Genomic DNA, 17056 nt, shown 5'->3' with positions numbered 1-17056 from the left:
CTATGTTAACCCTAAGTATATTATAGTTAATATAGGTATTACATTATATATATTAACTATATTAACCCTAATTATATTAGGGTTAATATAGTTAATATAGTTACTATAGTATTTATATTAACTATATTAACTCTATCTAACCCTAACACCCCTAACTAAATTTATATTAAATTAATCTAATTCATTTATAAACTAAAATATTCCTATTTAAATCTAAATACTTACCTATAAAATAAACCCTAAGATAGCTACAATATAATTAATAATTACATTGTAGCTATGTTAGGGTTAATATTTATTTTACAGGTAAATTGTTAATTATTTTAACTAGGTATAATAGCTATTAAATAGTTATTAACTATTTAATATCTACCTAGTTAAAATAATTACCCAATTACCTGTAAAATAAATCCTAACCTAAGTTACAAATACACCTACACTATCAATAAATTAAATAAACTACAAACATCTATCTAAAAATACAATTAAATTAACTAAACTAAATTACAAAAAAAACCAAACACTAAATTACAAAAAATAAAAAAAGATTACAAGATTTTTAAGCTAATTACACCTATTCTAAGCCCCCTAATAAAATAATAAACCCCCAAAATAAAATAAATTCCCTGCCCTATTCTAAATTAAACAAATTTCAAAGATCTTTACCTTACCAGCCCTTAAAAGGGCCTTTTGTGGGGCATGCCCAAAAGAATTCAGCTCTTTTGCATACAAATACAATACCCCCCCCCATTACAACCCACCACCCACATACCCCTATTCTAAAACCACCCAAACCCCCCTTAAAAAAGCCTAACACTACCCCCCTGAAGATCTCCCTACCTTGTCTTCACCACACCGGGCCGAACTCCTGATCCGATCCGGGCGATGTCTTCCTCCAAGCGGCAAAGAAGAATTCTTCCTCCGGCGATGTCTTCCTCCAAGCGGCAAAGAAGAATTCTTCCTCCGGCGACGTCTTCCTCCAAGCGGCAGCAAAGTCTTCATTCTTCCGGCGGCATCTTCAATCTTCTTTCTTCGCTCCGCCGCTGCGGAGCATCCATCCCGGCCGACTACTGAACTTGGAATGAGGTACCTTTAAATGACGTCATCCAAGATGGCGTCCGCCGAATTCCGATCAGCCAATCGGAATTAAGTTAAAAAAATCTGATTGGCTGATTGAATCAGCCAATCAGATTCAAGTTCAATCCGATTGGCTGATCCAATCAGCCAATCAGATTCAAGTTCAATCCGATTGGCTGATCCAATCAGCCAATCAGATTGAGCTCGCATTCTATTGGCTGATCGGAACAGCCAATAGAATGCGAGCTCAATCGGATTGGCTGATTGGATCAGCCAATCGGATTGAACTTTAATCTGATTGTCTGATTCAATCAGCCAATCAGATTTTTCTAACTTAATTCCGATTGGCTGATAGAATCCTATCAGCCAATCGGAATTCGGCGGACGCCATCTTGGATGACGTCATTTAAAGGTACCTCATTCCAAGTTCAGTAGTCGGCCGGGATGGATGCTCCGCGGCGGCGGAGCGAAGAAAGAAGATTGAAGATGCCGCCGGAAGAATGAAGACTTTGAGTTCGGCCCGGTGTGGTGAAGACAAGGTAGGGAGATCTTCAGGGGGGTAGTGTTAGGCTTTTTTAAGGGGGGTTTGGGTGGTTTTAGAATAGGGGTATGTGGGTGGTGGGTTGTAATGGGGGGGGGGGTATTGTATTTGTATGCAAAAGAGCTGAATTCTTTGGGGCATGCCCCACAAAAGGCCCTTTTAAGGGCTGGTAAGGTAAAGAGCTTTGAAATGTGTTTAATTTAGAATAGGGCAGGGATTTTTTTTTATTTTGGGGGTTTATTATTTTATTAGGGGGCTTAGAATAGGTGTAATTAGCTTAAAAATCTTGTAATCTTTTTTTATTTTTTGTAATTTAGTGTTTGGTTTTTTTTGTAATTTAGTTTAGTTAATTTAATTGTATTTTTAGATAGATGTTTGTAGTTTATTTAATTTATTGATAGTGTAGGTGTATTTGTAACTTAGGTTAGGATTTATTTTACAGGTAATTGGGTAATTATTTTAACTAGGTAGATATTAAATAGTTAATAACTATTTAATAGCTATTATACCTAGTTAAAATAATTAACAATTTACCTGTAAAATAAATATTAACCCTAACATAGCTACAATGTAATTATTAATTATATTGTAGCTATCTTAGGGTTTATTTTATAGGTAAGTATTTAGATTTAAATAGGAATATTTTAGTTTATAAATGAATTAGATTAATTTAATATAAATTTAGTTAGGGGTGTTAGGGTTAGATAGAGTTAATATAGTTAATATAAATACTATAGTAACTATATTAACAATATTAACCCTAATATAATTAGGGTTAATATAGTTAATATATATAATGTAATACCTATATTAACTATAATATACTTAGGGTTAATATAGATAATATAGCTGGCGGCGGGGTAGGTAGATTAAATAAGGGGTTAATCATTTTAATAGAGATGGCGGCGGTGTAAGGGGCTTACATTAGGGGTTAATAATATTAATATAGCTGGCGGCGGTATAGGGGGATTAGATTAGGGGTTAATAATTTTTATATAGGTGGCGGCGGTGTAAGGGGTCAGATTAGGGGATAGATAAGGTAGATGACAGCGGTGTAAGGGGTTCTAATTAGGGGATAGATAAGGTAGATGGCGGCGGTTTTAGGGGCTCACAGTAGGGGGTTAGTTTATGTAGATGGCGACGGGGTCCGGGAGCGGCGGTTTAGGGGTTAATAACTTTATTAGGGATTTCGGGGGGGGGGGGGAATCGCGGTTGACAGGTAGATAGACATTGCGCATGCGTTAGGTGTTAGGTTTATTTTAGCAGATCGCGGTTGACAGGGAGATAGACATTGCGCATGCGTTAGGTGTTAGGTTTATTTTAGAAGATCGCGGTTGACAGGGAGATAGACATTGCGCATGCGTTAGGTGTTAGGTTTATTTTAGCTGCCAGTTTAGGGAGTTACGGGGCTCCAATAGTCAGCGTAAGGCTTCTTACGGCTGCTTTTTGTGGCGAGGTGAAAATGGAGTAAGTTTTCTCCATTTTCGCCACGTAAGTCCTTACGCTGCATATTGGATACCAAACTGCGCGGGTTTGGTATACCTGCCTATAGAACTTCTAGGTTACGCCGTATATAGGATACCAAACCCGCGCAAATATTGGCGTCGCCGGCTTTTGCGGGCGACGATTTTTATCGGATGGACCCCCAGATGTCTTTTAACAAAGCCCCTCCCCTCACTTTCTTATAACTTCCGGAAGAGTATTTGGTAACTGTAAGAGCCTGGCAGTAGAAATGGTAGGAAAAAAAACATATGGGATATGTAGAGACTACAAGGATTGATTTGACCTACACTTTAGATAGAAATAAGCAGACTAGACAGGCCCGCAGTTCCATAAATGTGGTCCAAACTGGTGTTTCTGTTTTAAATGCAAAGGGATTAATTATAAAGGATAATGTAACTGTCAGAAAAAGTGAGTATAAAGATATTGTCAAAGTGACAAATGTATATCAGAAAACATACATGTATGAGAGCAGCCACAATAATGAGTTAATAGGTGATCCCTAGAAGTTGAAGATATTAGAATTAGCGTATGCAAGGTAATGCATGTATTTCAGCAGTACAATGGAATGCTTAGGAGACCAAACTTATTTAACATAAAGCATATACTAAAGTTTTGTAAATTTTTAGGTATAATCTTACCCACTGAAGCCTGTCCTGTTGTTCTAGAGCAAACTTCATATGTTCCATCTGGAACCACACCTAAAAGTAAATACGAGGAAGAAAAAAGTGTTTATTACACAAGTATTTCTCAACTCCAGATAAAGCATTCAATATATTTTATTTTTATTATTTTTTATTGAGGTGGTTTTGCAAAACAATACAACCAAACCGAGAAAACAAAAACATAATTTACGTAAGAATTTACCTGATAAATTCATTTCTTTCATATTGGCAAGAGTCCATGAGCTAGTGACGTATGGGATATACATTCCTACCAGGAGGGGCAAAGTTTCCCAAACCTCAAAATGCCTATAAATACACCCCCCACCACACCCACAATTCAGTTTAACAAATAGCCAAGAAGTGGGGTGATAAGAAAGGAGCAAAAGCATCAACAAGGAATTGGAATAATTGTGCTTTATACAAAAAAAAATCATAACCACCATAAAAAGGGTGGGCCTCATGGACTCTTGCCAATATGAAAGAAATTAATTTATCAGGTAAATTCTTACATAAATTATGTTTTCTTTCATGTAATTGGCAAGAGTCCATGAGCTAGTGACGTATGGGATAGCAAATACCCAAGATGTGGAACTCAACGCAAGAGTCATTAGAAAGGGAGGGACAAAAATAAAGACAGCCAATTCCGCTGAAAAAAGAATCCACAACCCAAATCAAAAGTTTTAATCTTTATAATGAAAAAAACTGAAATTATAAGCAGAAGAATCAAACTGAAACAGCTGCCTGAAGTACTTTTCTACCAAAAACTGCTTCTGAAGAAGAGAAAACATCAAAATGGTAGAATTTAGTAAAAGTATGCAAAGAAGACCAAGTTGCTGCTTTGCAAATCTGATCAACAGAAGCTTCATTCTTAAAAGCCCAGGAAGTAGAAACTGACCTAGTAGAATGAGCCGTAATCCTCTGAGGCGGGGATTTACCCGACTCCAAATAAGCATGATGAATTAAAAGCTTTAACCAAAATGCCAAAGAAATAGCAGAAGCCTTCTGACCTTTCCTAGAACCAGAAAAGATAACAAATAGACTAGAAGTCTTTCTGAAATCTTTAGTAGCTTCAACATAATATTTCAAAGCTCTTACCACATCCAAAGAATGTAAAGATCTCCCCAAAGAATTCTTAGGATTAGGACACAACGAAGGGACAACAATTTCTCTACTAATGTTGTTGGAATTCACAACTTTAGGTAAAAATTTAAATGTAGTCCGCAAAACCACCTTATCCTGATGAAAAATCAGAAAAGGAGACTCACAAGAAAGAGCAGATAATTCAGAAACTCTTCTAGCAGAAGAGATGGCCAAAAGGAACAATACTTTCCAAGAAAGTAATTTAATGTCCAGAGAATGCATAGGCTCAAACGGAGGAGCCTGTAAAGCCCTCAAAACCAAATTAAGACTCCAAGGAGGAGAGATTGACTTAAAGGGACACTGTACCTAAATTTTTTCTTTCGTGATTGAGATAGAGCATAACATTTTAAGCAACTTTCTAATTTACTCCTATTATCAAATGTTCTTTATTCTCTTGGTATCTTTATTTGAAATGCAAAAATATAAGTTTAGATGCCGGCCCATTTTTGGTGAACAACCTGGGTTGGCTTTGCTGACTGGTGGATAAATTCATCCACCAATTAAAAAGTGCTGTTGAGAGTTCTGAACGAAGAAAAAAGCTTAGATGCCTTCTTTTTCAAATAAAGATAGCAAGAGAACAAAGAAAAAATGATAATAGGAGTAAATTAGAAAGTTGCTTAAAATTTTATGCTCTATCTGAATCACGAAAAAAAAAAATTGGGTACAGTGTCCTTTTAATGACAGGCTTGATACGAACCAAAGCCTGTACAAAACAATGAATATCAGGAAGATTAGCAATCTTTCTGTGGAACAGAACAGAAAGAGCAGAGATTTGTCCTTCAAGAAACTTGCAGACAAACCCTTATCCAAACCATCCTGAAGAAACTGTAAAATTCTAGGAATTATAAAAGAATGCCAAGAGAATTTATGAGAACACCACCATGAAATGTATGTCTTCCAAACTCTGTAATAAATATTTCTAGACACAGATTTGCGAGCCTGCAACATAGTATTAATCACAGAGTCAGAGAAACCTCTATGACTAAGCATCAAGTGTTCAATCTCCATACATTCAAATGAATGATTTGAGATCCTGATGGAAAAATGGGCCTTGAGATAGAAGGTCTGGCCTTAACGGAAGTGGCCAAGGTTGGCAACAGGACATCCGAACAAGATCCGCATACCAAAACCTGTGTGGCCATGCTGGAGCCACCAGCAGTACAAATGAACGCTCCATTATGATTTTGGAAATCACTCTTGGAAGAAAAACTAGAGGCGGAAAGACATAAGCAGGTTGATAATTCCAAGGAAGTGACAACGCATGCACTGCTTCAGCCTGAGGATCCCTGGACCTGGACAGATACCTGGGAAGTTTCCTGTTTAGATGAGAAGCCATCAGATCTATTTTTGGAAGCCCCCACATCTGAACAATCTGAAAACACATCTGGGTGAAGAGACCATTCTCCTGGATGTAAAGTCTGGCGACTGAGATAATCCGCTTCCCAATTGTCTATACCTGGGATATGGACCGCAGAGATTAGACAGGAGCTGGATACCACCCATGCAAGTATCCGAGATACCTCTTTCATAGCTTGAGGACTGTGAGTCCCACCTTGATGATTGACATACGCCACGGTTGTGACATTGTCTGTCTGAAAACAAACGGTTCTCGCTTCAGAAGAGGCCAAAACTGAAGAGCTCTGAGAATCGCACGGAGTTCCAAAATATTGATTGGTAATCTCGCCTCTTGAGATTTCCAAACCCCCTGCGCTGTCAGAGATCACCAGACAGCCCCCCAACCTGACAGACTTGCATCTGTTGTAATCACAGTCCAGGTTGGACGAACAAAATAGGCTCCTTGAATTAAACAATGTTGATCTAACCACCAAGTCAGAGATAGTCGAATATTGGGATTTAAGGATATTAATTTTGATATCTTTGTAAAATCCCTGCACCATTGGCTCAGCATACAAAGCTGAAGAGGTCTCATGTGAAAACAAGCAAAGGGGATTGCGTCCGATGCTGCAGTCATGAGACCTAAAACCTCCATGCACATAGCTACTGAAGGGAATGACTGAGACTGAAGGTTCCGACAAGCTGAAACCAATTTCAGACGTCTTTTGTCTGTTAGAGACAAAGTCATGGATACTGAATCTATTTGGAATCCTAAAAAAGTTACCCTTGTCTGAGGAATCAAGGAACTTTTTGGTAAATTGATCCTCCAACCATGTCTTTGAAGAAACAACACTAGTTGATTTGTGTGAGATTCTGCAGAATGTAAACACTGAGCAAGTACCAAGATATCGTCCAAATAAGGAAACACCGCAATACCCCGCTCTCTGATTACAGAGAGTAGGGCACCGAGAACCTTTGAAAAGATCCTTGGAGCTGTTGCTAGGCCAAAAGGAAGAGCAACAAATTGGTAATGCTTGTCTAGAAAAGAGAATCTCAGGAACTGATAATGATCTGGATGAATCGGAATATGAAGATATGCATCCTGTAAGTCTATTGTGGACATATAATGCCCTTGCTGAACAAAAGGCAGAATAGTCCTTATAGTCACCATCTTGAATGTTGGTATTCTTAAATAACGATTCAAAATTTTTAGATCTAGAACTGGTCTGAAAGAATTCTCTTTCTTTGAAACAATGTACAGATTTGAATAAAACCCCAGATCGCATTCCCGGAAAGGGAACTGGCACAATTACCCCGGAAAACTCCAGGTCTGAAACACACTTCAGGAAAGCCTGAGCCTTTACTGGGTTCACTGGAATGCGTGAGAGAAAGAAACTTCTCACAGGCGGTCTTACCTTGAAACCTATTCTGTACCCTTGAGAAACAATGTCCGGGAATCCCATGCTTTTGGATTGAATTGATCCAAACATCTTTGTAAAATCTTAGTCTGCCCCCTACCAGCTGCGCTGGAATGAGGGCCGCACCTTCATGCGGACTTGGGTGCTGATTTTGATTTTTTAAAAGGCTTGGATTTATTCCAGACTGGAGAAGGCTTCCAATTGGGAACCGTTCCTTTAGGGGAAGGGTCAGGCTTCTGTTCCTTATTCTGACAAAAGGAACGAAAATGGTTAGCAGCCCTAAATTTACCCTTAGATTTTTTATCCTGAGGCAAAAAGGCTCCCTTCCCCCCAGTGACAGTGGAAATAATAGAATCCAAATGAGAACCAAATAATTTATTACCTTGGAAAGAAAGAGATAGCAAAGTTGACTTAGAAGTCATATCAGCATTCCAAGATTTAAGCCATAAAGCTCTTCTAGCTAAAATAGCTAGAGACATATACCTGACATCAATTCTAATGATATCAAAAATGGCATCACAAATGAAATTATTAGCATGTTGAATTAGCTTAACAATGCTATACACATTATGATCTGGTACTTGTTGCGCTAAAGTTTCCAACCAAAAAGTTGAAGCCGCAGCATCATCAGCCAAAGAAATAGCAGGCCTAAGAAGATGACCTGAACATAAATAAGCCTTCCTTCGATAAGATTCAAGCTTCCTATCTAAAGGATCTTTAAAAGAAGTACGTTCTGCCGTAGGAATAGTAGTATGCTTTGCAAGAGTAGAGATGGCCCCATCAACTTTGGGGATCTTTTCCCAAAACTCCAATCTATCAGTCGGCAAAGGGTACAGTTTCTTAAACCTTGAAGGAGGAGTAAATGAAGTACCCAGACTATTCCATTCCCTAGAAATTACATCTGAAATAGCATCAGGAACTAGAAAAACCTCTGGAATAACTATGTGAGGTTTAAAAACCAAATTTAAACGTTTACTGGTTTTTATATCAAGAGGACTAGTCTCCTCCATATCTAATGCAATCAACACCTCTTTTAATAAAGAACGAATATACTGCATTTTAAACAAATATGAAGATTTGTCAGTGTCAATATCTGAGGCAGAATCTTCTAAACCAGATAGATCCTCATCAGAGATAGATAAATCAGAATGCTGTCGGTCATTTTAAAAATTCATCGAATTTATGAGAAGTTTTAAAAGACCTTTTACGTTTACTAGAAGGTGGTATAACAGACAGGGCCTTCTGAATAGAATTAGAAACAAATCCTCTCCCATTAACAGGAATATCCTGAACATTAGATGTTGAAGGAACAACAACAGGTAATGGATGACAACTAACACAAACTACAGCCGGAGGAACAGTTACCACAAGTTTACAACAAATGCACTTAGCTTTGGTAGAACCGACATCAAGCAGCAGCATTCCAGAAGTAGATTCTGAGACAGGGTCAGATTGAGACATCTTGCAATATGTAATAGAAAAAACAACATATAAAGCAAAATTATCAATTTCCTTATATGACAGTTTCAGGAATGGGAAAAAATGCAAACAGAATAAGCCTCTGGAAACCAGAAGCAAAATGAAATAAGGACTTAAATAATGTCAAAAATCTGGCGCCAAGTATGACACCCACAACTGACAAAATATTTTTTGGCGCAAAGAACGTCTGCAACAAACACGAGCGTCATAGATGACGCAACTACGTGAAAACTCTCGGCGCCAACTAAGACGCTGGAAATGACGACATTGCGTCAACAAACGTAATTCTCGAGCCAAACCAGTACTGAAACGAGAATCAGTAGAGGTAATGGTATATAAGAGTATATCGTCGATCTGAAAAGGGAGGTAGGAGATAAATCTCTACGACCGATAACAGAGTACCTATGAAATAGATCCCCATTAGGATGACCATTGTATTCAATAGGTAATACTCCCTTCACATCCCTCTGTCATTCACTGCACTCTGAGAAGAACCGGGCTTAAGCATGCTGAGAAGCGCATATCAACGTATCAAGTCAAGCACAAACTTACTTCACCACCTCCATAGGAGGAAAAGTTTGTAAAAACTGAATTGTGGGTGTGGTGGTGGGGGGGTGTATTTATAGGCATTTTGAGATTTGGGAAACTTTGTCCCTCCTGGTAAGAATGTATATCCCATACGTCACTAGCTCATGGGCTCTTGCCAATTACATGAAAGAAATATCCACATACATTGCATTCATATACACTTTGTCATCAGATTGTTATATTGCAACATGAATATAGTTATCAAAACGGGTCATACTATACAAGATGACAAAAATCATAGCAATAAAACCAACCTCATATTTTTTAATAAGTTTGTAAAATATTCTCCAAACCAAAACAATAAATGTAAAAGACATATATAACCCTCTGACCATGAGTGGCCATTTTTGGTTCACATACACTAAGCCAGAGGGATGCAAGGGGAAATTAAAATGAAAGGGGCCACTTTTGGAGTCTTGTATCACTCAAACGACATTTTATCTATGGAAATGAATGTAAACCTTATGATAATAAGAGAGGAATATGTATTAGTGCATGACCATATAAGAACACGGAGGAAATTCCAGTACATTTAGCAGACCATTAACATATGAACTATATAAAATAAACATTTTATATTACATATAGTCTAGCTTTACAAATAAGCTCCTAACAGACCAAAAACAAAGAAAATACTAAATAGTATGAACAATCTCTAAATCAATAAAGAAACCTCCAGTACGGTTAAATGTTCTCAGTAATAGGCTAACTGCTATTAGACACAGCAAAAATATAATCCAAATCACTGATAGGACTTAAATACTATATACAGTACCAAAGTGAATACAGGTTAGTGAACATGAGTTAGTATAATCATCAAAACAAGATATTTTATAAATTGCGAACTAAAACATAAAATAGTAGCTCCTTTAATGAAGAGGGAAAAGTAAGGGAGAGTATGTGTAACAAAACAAAACATTAAAAATAATTCATATGTACAGATTCTTATGCATAGAGGGGTTATGGATCCTTCTTATCTCTAGGCATATAAAATACACAAGTTAACATACTGTAGCCTTAAATATGTTAAATGGAGACTACAGGAGCAACAAACCCCCTTAAATCACTGGACCTCCTAACACATCATAACATATGTAGGATAACTTTCCATATTCTCGTGTGGCTATTACGATTATAGAAAAAAAATATACTTCACAGAGTTTCACCAATGTCCATATGAATGTATAGGATATGTTAGAAGAGGTATATACTGTAGAACTGACTGAAAAGGGTTAACAATACTAGGTCCCACAGTCAGCTAACTATAGTAAGGCCACAATAAAACGTTATACATTTAAAGTACCCAGGGGTTAGATTAGGGGAGAGTAAAATAAAGGCCATAAACCCAGGACCCATGGTGAGGATCCAAAGTCAGCCTATGCCAGTCTTCCAGGCCAATATAAATGCCATGTAAAGTAGTCTCTGCATATGCAACACCTTACAACATCTAACTTACATGGTAAGCATGACTTCCCAGCATCCTTGGAGCATGATAGTCTGGAGTAAAAACATGGGAGAGCATCGTCTATGAGAGCAGAAACCATCCCACTCCAGAATAGTAACAAAAACAGGTATGCTTCAATGTTTTATCTGCTCAGCACCTCTGGTATCTGAATATAGTGCACTGTCCACACCAGTTAAAGACCAGTTGCTATCTTCAACAGGCTAAACTTTCATGTAAAGAAGCAAAAACGCCCCAACCATGGGGAACACCTCTTTTGTTAGAGCTTCTTCGAGATCAACTGTAGAAGGAGGGGGCAGCTCATTCTCATCATTCGCCCTCACTCTCGAAAGTGATAGCCCTCGCTTTTGCTTCAGTGGAATAGAGTGAGAGTGCCTCTAATAAATGTGTCTCCAATTTAGAAAGTGTTCACTGAGTAAACTCTTAAAGTCCTGGAGGAAACACACTCCTATAGTCTCCATTATCGCTAGTATTCTTTCCAAATGTTATACTATAAAAATAACAACATGTCTTGATGCTGCTTATATGTATCTCTATAATAATTAACAGTATTGAGCTTACTATTCCTCTTGTTATGGGGGTGGGGAGCAGGTTTTGTTGTAAGGCCGAAGTTTAAGACCTCAGTGGTCTGGACCAGGATGCTGGGTCCAAATATACAACAATATCAATATCTGTCGACCTTGCATGCAGTTAAAGGGCTATAACTGATGTTTCTCATCTATGTTTTTATAGCCCATCGATAGCCAGCAGATTAGCAATTTCCCACCAGCAGCCACTGGTGTTGCAGTCATACTCAGTCCCTACTCAGACACTTTCAAATCATGGTGCCTGTCAAAAACACAATTTATGCTTACCTGATAAATTTATTTCTCTTGTGGTGTATCCAGTCCACGGATCATCCATTACTTGTGGGATATTCTCATTCCCAACAGGAAGTTGCAAGAGGACACCCACAGCAGAGCTGTAATATAGCTCCTCCCCTAACTGTCATAGCCAGTCATTCGACCGAAAACAAGCCGAGAAAGGAGGAACCATAGGGTGCAGTGGTTACTGTAGTTTAAATTTAAAAATTACCTGCCTTAAAATGAGAGGGCGGGCCGTGGACTGGATACACCACAAGAGAAATAAATTTATCAGGTAAGCATAAATTGTGTTTTCTCTTGTAAGGTGTATCCAGTCCACGGATCATCCATTACTTGTGGGATACCAATACCAAAGCTAAAGTACACGGATGAAGGGAGGGACAAGGCAGGTACTTAAATGGAAGGAACCACTGCCTGTAAAACCTTTCTCCCAAATATAGCCTCCGAAGAAGCAAAAGTATCAAATTTGTAAAATTTTGAAAAAGTATGAAGCGAAGACCAAGTCGTCGCCTTGCAAATCTGTTCAACAGAAGCCTCATTTTTAAAGGCCCAAGTGGAAAGCCACAGCTCTAGTGGAATGAGCTGTAATCCTTTCAGGAGGCTGCTGTCCAGCAGTCTCATAGGCTAAGCGGATTATGCTTCTTAGCCAAAAAGAAAGAGGTTGCCGAAGCCTTTTGACCTCTCCTCTGTCCAGAGTAGACAACAAACAAAGCAGATGTTTGACGAAAATCTTTAGTAGCTTGTAAGTAAAACTTTAAAGCACGGACCACGTCCAGATTGTGTAATAGACGTTCCTTCTTTGAAGAAGGATTAGGACACAAGGATGGAACAACAATCTCTTGATTGATATTCTTGTTAGATACCACCTTAGGTAAGAACCCAGGTTTGGTACGCAGGACTACCTTATCCGTATGAAAAATCAGATAAGGAGAATCACATTATAAGGCAGATAGCTCAGAGACTCTACGAGCCGAGGAAATAGCTACCAAAAACAGAACTTTCCAAGATAAAAGTTTGATATCTATGGAATGAAGAGGTTCAAACGTAACTCCTTGAAGAACCTTAAGAACCAAATTTAAGCTCCATGGTGGAGCAACAGGTTTAAACACAGGCTTGATTCTAACTAAAGCCTGACAAAATGCCTGAACATCTGGAACATCTGCCAGACGCTTGTGCAAAAGAATAGACAGAGCAGAAATCTGTCCCTTTAAGGAACTAGCTGACAATCCTTTTTCCAAACCTTCTTGGAGAAAAAATAATATCCTGGGAATCCTGACCTTAATCCATGAGTAACCCTTGGATTCACACCAATAAAGATATTTATGCCATATCCTATGTTAAATTTTCCTGGTGACAGGCTTTCGTGCCTGTATTAAGGTATCAATAAGTGACTCGGAGAAGCCACGCTTTGATAAAATCAAGCGTTCAATCTCCAGGCAGTCAGCCTCAGAGAAATTAGATTTGGATGGTTGAAAGGACCCTGAAGTAGAAGGTCCTGTCTCAGAGGCAGAGACCATGGTGGAAAGGATGACATGTCCACTAGATCTACATACCAGGTCCTGCGTGGCCACGCAGGTGCTATCAGAATCTCCGATGCTCTCTCCTGCTTGATCTTGGCAATCAGTCGAGGGAGCAGAGGAAACGGTGGAAACACATAAGCCAGGTTGAAAGACCAGGGCGCTGCTAGAGCATCTATCAGTGTCGCCTTGGGATCCCTGGACCTGGATCCGTAACACAGAAAGCTTGGCGTTCTGGCGAGATGCCATGAGATCCAGTTCTGGTTTGCCCCAATGATGAATCAGTTGTGCAAAAACCTCCGGATGGAGTTCCCACTCTCCCGGATGAAAAGTCTAACGACTTAGAAAATCCGCCTCCCAGTTCTCTACACCTGGGATATGGATAGCTGATAGGTGGCAAGAGTGAATCTCTGCCCAGCAAATTATTTTTGAAACTTCTAACATCGCTAGGGAACTTCTTGTTCCCCCTTGATGGTTGATGTAAGCTACAGTCGTGATGTTGTCCGACTGAAATCTGATGTACCTCAGAGTTGCTAACTAAGGCCAAGCCTGAAGAGCATTGAATATCGCTCTTAGTTCCAGAATATTTATTGGAAGGAGAGACTCCTCCTGAGTCCACGATCCCTGAGCCTTCAGGGAATTCCAGACTGCACCCCAACCTAGAAGGCTGGCATCTGTTGTTACAATTGTCCAATCTGGCCTGCGAAAGGTCATACCTTTGGACAGATGGACCCAAGATAGCTACCAGAGAAGAGAATCCCTGGTCTCTTGGTCCAGATTCAGTTGAGGGGACAAATCTGTGTAATCCCCGTTCCACTGACTGAGCATGCATAGTTGCAGCGGTCTGAGATGTAAGCGTGCAAACGGCACTATGTCCATTGCAGCTACCATTAAGCCGATTACTTCCATACACTGAGCCACCGAAGGGCGCGGAATGGAATGAAGAACCCGGCCGGAATTTAGAAGCTTTGATAACCTGGACTCCGTCAGGTAAATTTTCATTTCTACAGAATCTATCAGAGTCCCTAGAAAGGAAACTCTTGTGAGTGGGAATAGAGAACTCTTTTCCTCGTTCACTTTCCACCCATGCGACCTCAGAAATGCCAGTACTACGTCCGTATGAGACTTGGCAATTTGGAAGTTTGATGCCTGTATCAGGATGTCGTCTAAATAAGGGGCTACTGCTATGCCCCGCAGCCTTAGGACCGCCAGAAGCGACCCAAGAACCTTTGTAAAGATTCTTGGGGCTGTAGCTAATCCAAAGGGAAGAGCTACAAACTGGTAATGCCTGTCTAGAAAGGCAAACCTGAGAAACCGATGATGATCTTTGTGTATCGGAATGTGAAGATAAGCATCCTTTAGATCCACTGTAGTCATATATTGACCCTCCTGGATCATTGGTAGGATGGTACGAATAGTTTCCATCTTGAATGATGGAACTTTGAGGAATTTGTTTAAGATCTTTAGATCCAAAATTGGTCTGAAGGTTCCCTCTTTTTTGGGAACCACAGACAGATTTGAGTAAAAACCCTGTCCCTGTTCCTCCTTTGGAACTGGATGGATCACTCCCATAACTAGGAGGTCTCGTACACAGTGTAAGAATGCCTCTCTCTTTATCTGGTTTGCAGATAATTGTGAAAGGTGAAATCTCCCTTTTGGGGGGGAAGCTTTGAAGTTCAGGAGATATCCCTGGGATATAATTTCCAATGCCCAGGGATCCTGAACATCTCTTGCCCACGCCTGGGCGAAGAGTGAAAGTCTGCCCCCTACTAGATCCGTTACTGAATAGGGGGCCGTTCCTTCATGCTGTCTTAGAGGCAGCAGCAGGCTTTTTGGCCTGCTTACTTTTTTTCCAGGTCTGGATTGGTCTCCAGACCGTCTTGGATTGAGCAAAAGTTCCCTCTTGTTTAGCATTAGAGGAAGTTGATGCCGCACCTGCCTTGAAGTTTCGAAAGGCACGAAAATTAGACTGTTTGGCCCTAGATTTGGACCTGTCCTGAGGAAGGGCATGACCTTTTCCTCCAGTGATATCAGCAATAATCTCTTTCAAACCAGGCCCGAATAGAGTCTGCCCCTTGAAGGGAATGTTAAGTAGCTTAGATTTTGAAGTCACGTCAGCTGACCATAATCTAAGCCATAGCGCTCTGCGCGCCTGTATAGCAAAACCAGAATTCTTAGCCGTTAGTTTAGTCAAATGAACAATAGCATCAGAAAAAAAGAATTGGCTAGCTTAAGTGCTCTAAGTTTGCCAAGTATGTCATCCAATGGAGTCGCTACCTGTAAAGCCTCTTCCAGAGACCCAAACCAGTACGCCGCAGCAGCAGTGACAGGGGCAATGCATGCAAGGGGCTGTAGGATAAAACCTTGTTGAATAAATATTTTCTTAAGGTAACCTTCTAATTTTTTATCCATTGGATCTAAAAAAAAAAAAGCACAACTGTCCTCGACAGGGATAGTAGTATGCTTTACTAGAGTAGAAACTGCTCCCTCCACCTTAGGGACTGTCTGCCATAAGTCCCGTGTGGTGGCATCTATTGGAAACATTTTTCTAAAAATAGGAGGGGAAGAGAACGGCACACCTGGTCTATCCCATTCCTTATTAATAATTTCTGTAAACCTTATAGGTATTTGGAAAAACATTGGTACATACCGGCACTGCAAAGTATTTATCCAGTCTACACAATTTCTCTGGCACTGCAATGGTATCACAGTCATTCAGAGCAGCTAAAACCTCCCTAAGCAACACGCGGAGGTGTTCAAGCTTAAATTTAAATGTAGAAATATTAGAATCAGGTATCTTTCCTGAGTCATTAACATCACCCACTGACTGAAGCTCTCTTTCCTCAGCTTCTGCATATTGTGAGGCAGTATCAGACATGGTTCTTAAAGCGTCAGTATGCTCTGCATTTTGTCTCACCCCAGAGCTATCTCGCTTACCTTTAAGTTCAGGTAGTCTGGTTAATACCGCTGACAGTGTATTATCCATGACAGCCGCCATGTCTTGTAAAGTAAACGCTATGGGCGCCCTAGATGTACTTGGCGCCATTTGAGCGTGAGTCCCTTAAGCGGGAGTCAAAGGGTCTGACACATGGGGAAAGTTAGTCGGCATAACTTCCCCCTCGTCAGATTCCTCTGGTGATAAAAAATTTTAAAGACAGAAAATGATCTTTATTGCATAAAATGAAATCAGTACATTTGGTACACATTCTAAGAGGGGGTTCCACCATGGCTTTTAAAACACTTTAAATCAAGTTAACAAGCAAATATAAAAAACGGTACTGTGCCTTTAAGAGAAACAAATTTTGTCAGAATTTGAAAAAAATGCAGTAAATCAAACGAAATGTTTAGTGTGTATAATAGGCTAGCAGAGCATTGCATCCACTTGCAAATGGATGATTAACCCCTTAGTTCAAAAAACGGATCAAAAAAACGAAATAGACGTTTTTTTTTTAACAGTCACAACCAACTGCC

At 39.5% G+C, this 17056-nt stretch overlaps 1 protein-coding gene across 8 annotated transcripts in view; it reads right to left on the bottom strand.

Moving 5' to 3' along the window:
* Positions 1-17056, bottom strand: part of BLTP1 (bridge-like lipid transfer protein family member 1) — a 1044923-nt gene that overhangs the window by 327327 nt on the left and 700540 nt on the right. For all 8 annotated transcript variants that reach the window (XM_053703615.1, XM_053703613.1, XM_053703617.1 and 5 more), the window contains one exon: positions 3760-3819. In XM_053703615.1, coding sequence (XP_053559590.1) covers positions 3760-3819 — 60 coding nt within the window. The remainder of the gene's footprint in view (positions 1-3759; positions 3820-17056) is intronic.

The sequence above is a fragment of the Bombina bombina genome, chromosome 2 (assembly GCF_027579735.1).
Source record: "Bombina bombina isolate aBomBom1 chromosome 2, aBomBom1.pri, whole genome shotgun sequence".
NCBI classification, from domain to species: domain Eukaryota; kingdom Metazoa; phylum Chordata; class Amphibia; order Anura; family Bombinatoridae; genus Bombina; species Bombina bombina.
This window is presented reverse-complemented; position numbering and strand designations above follow the sequence as displayed.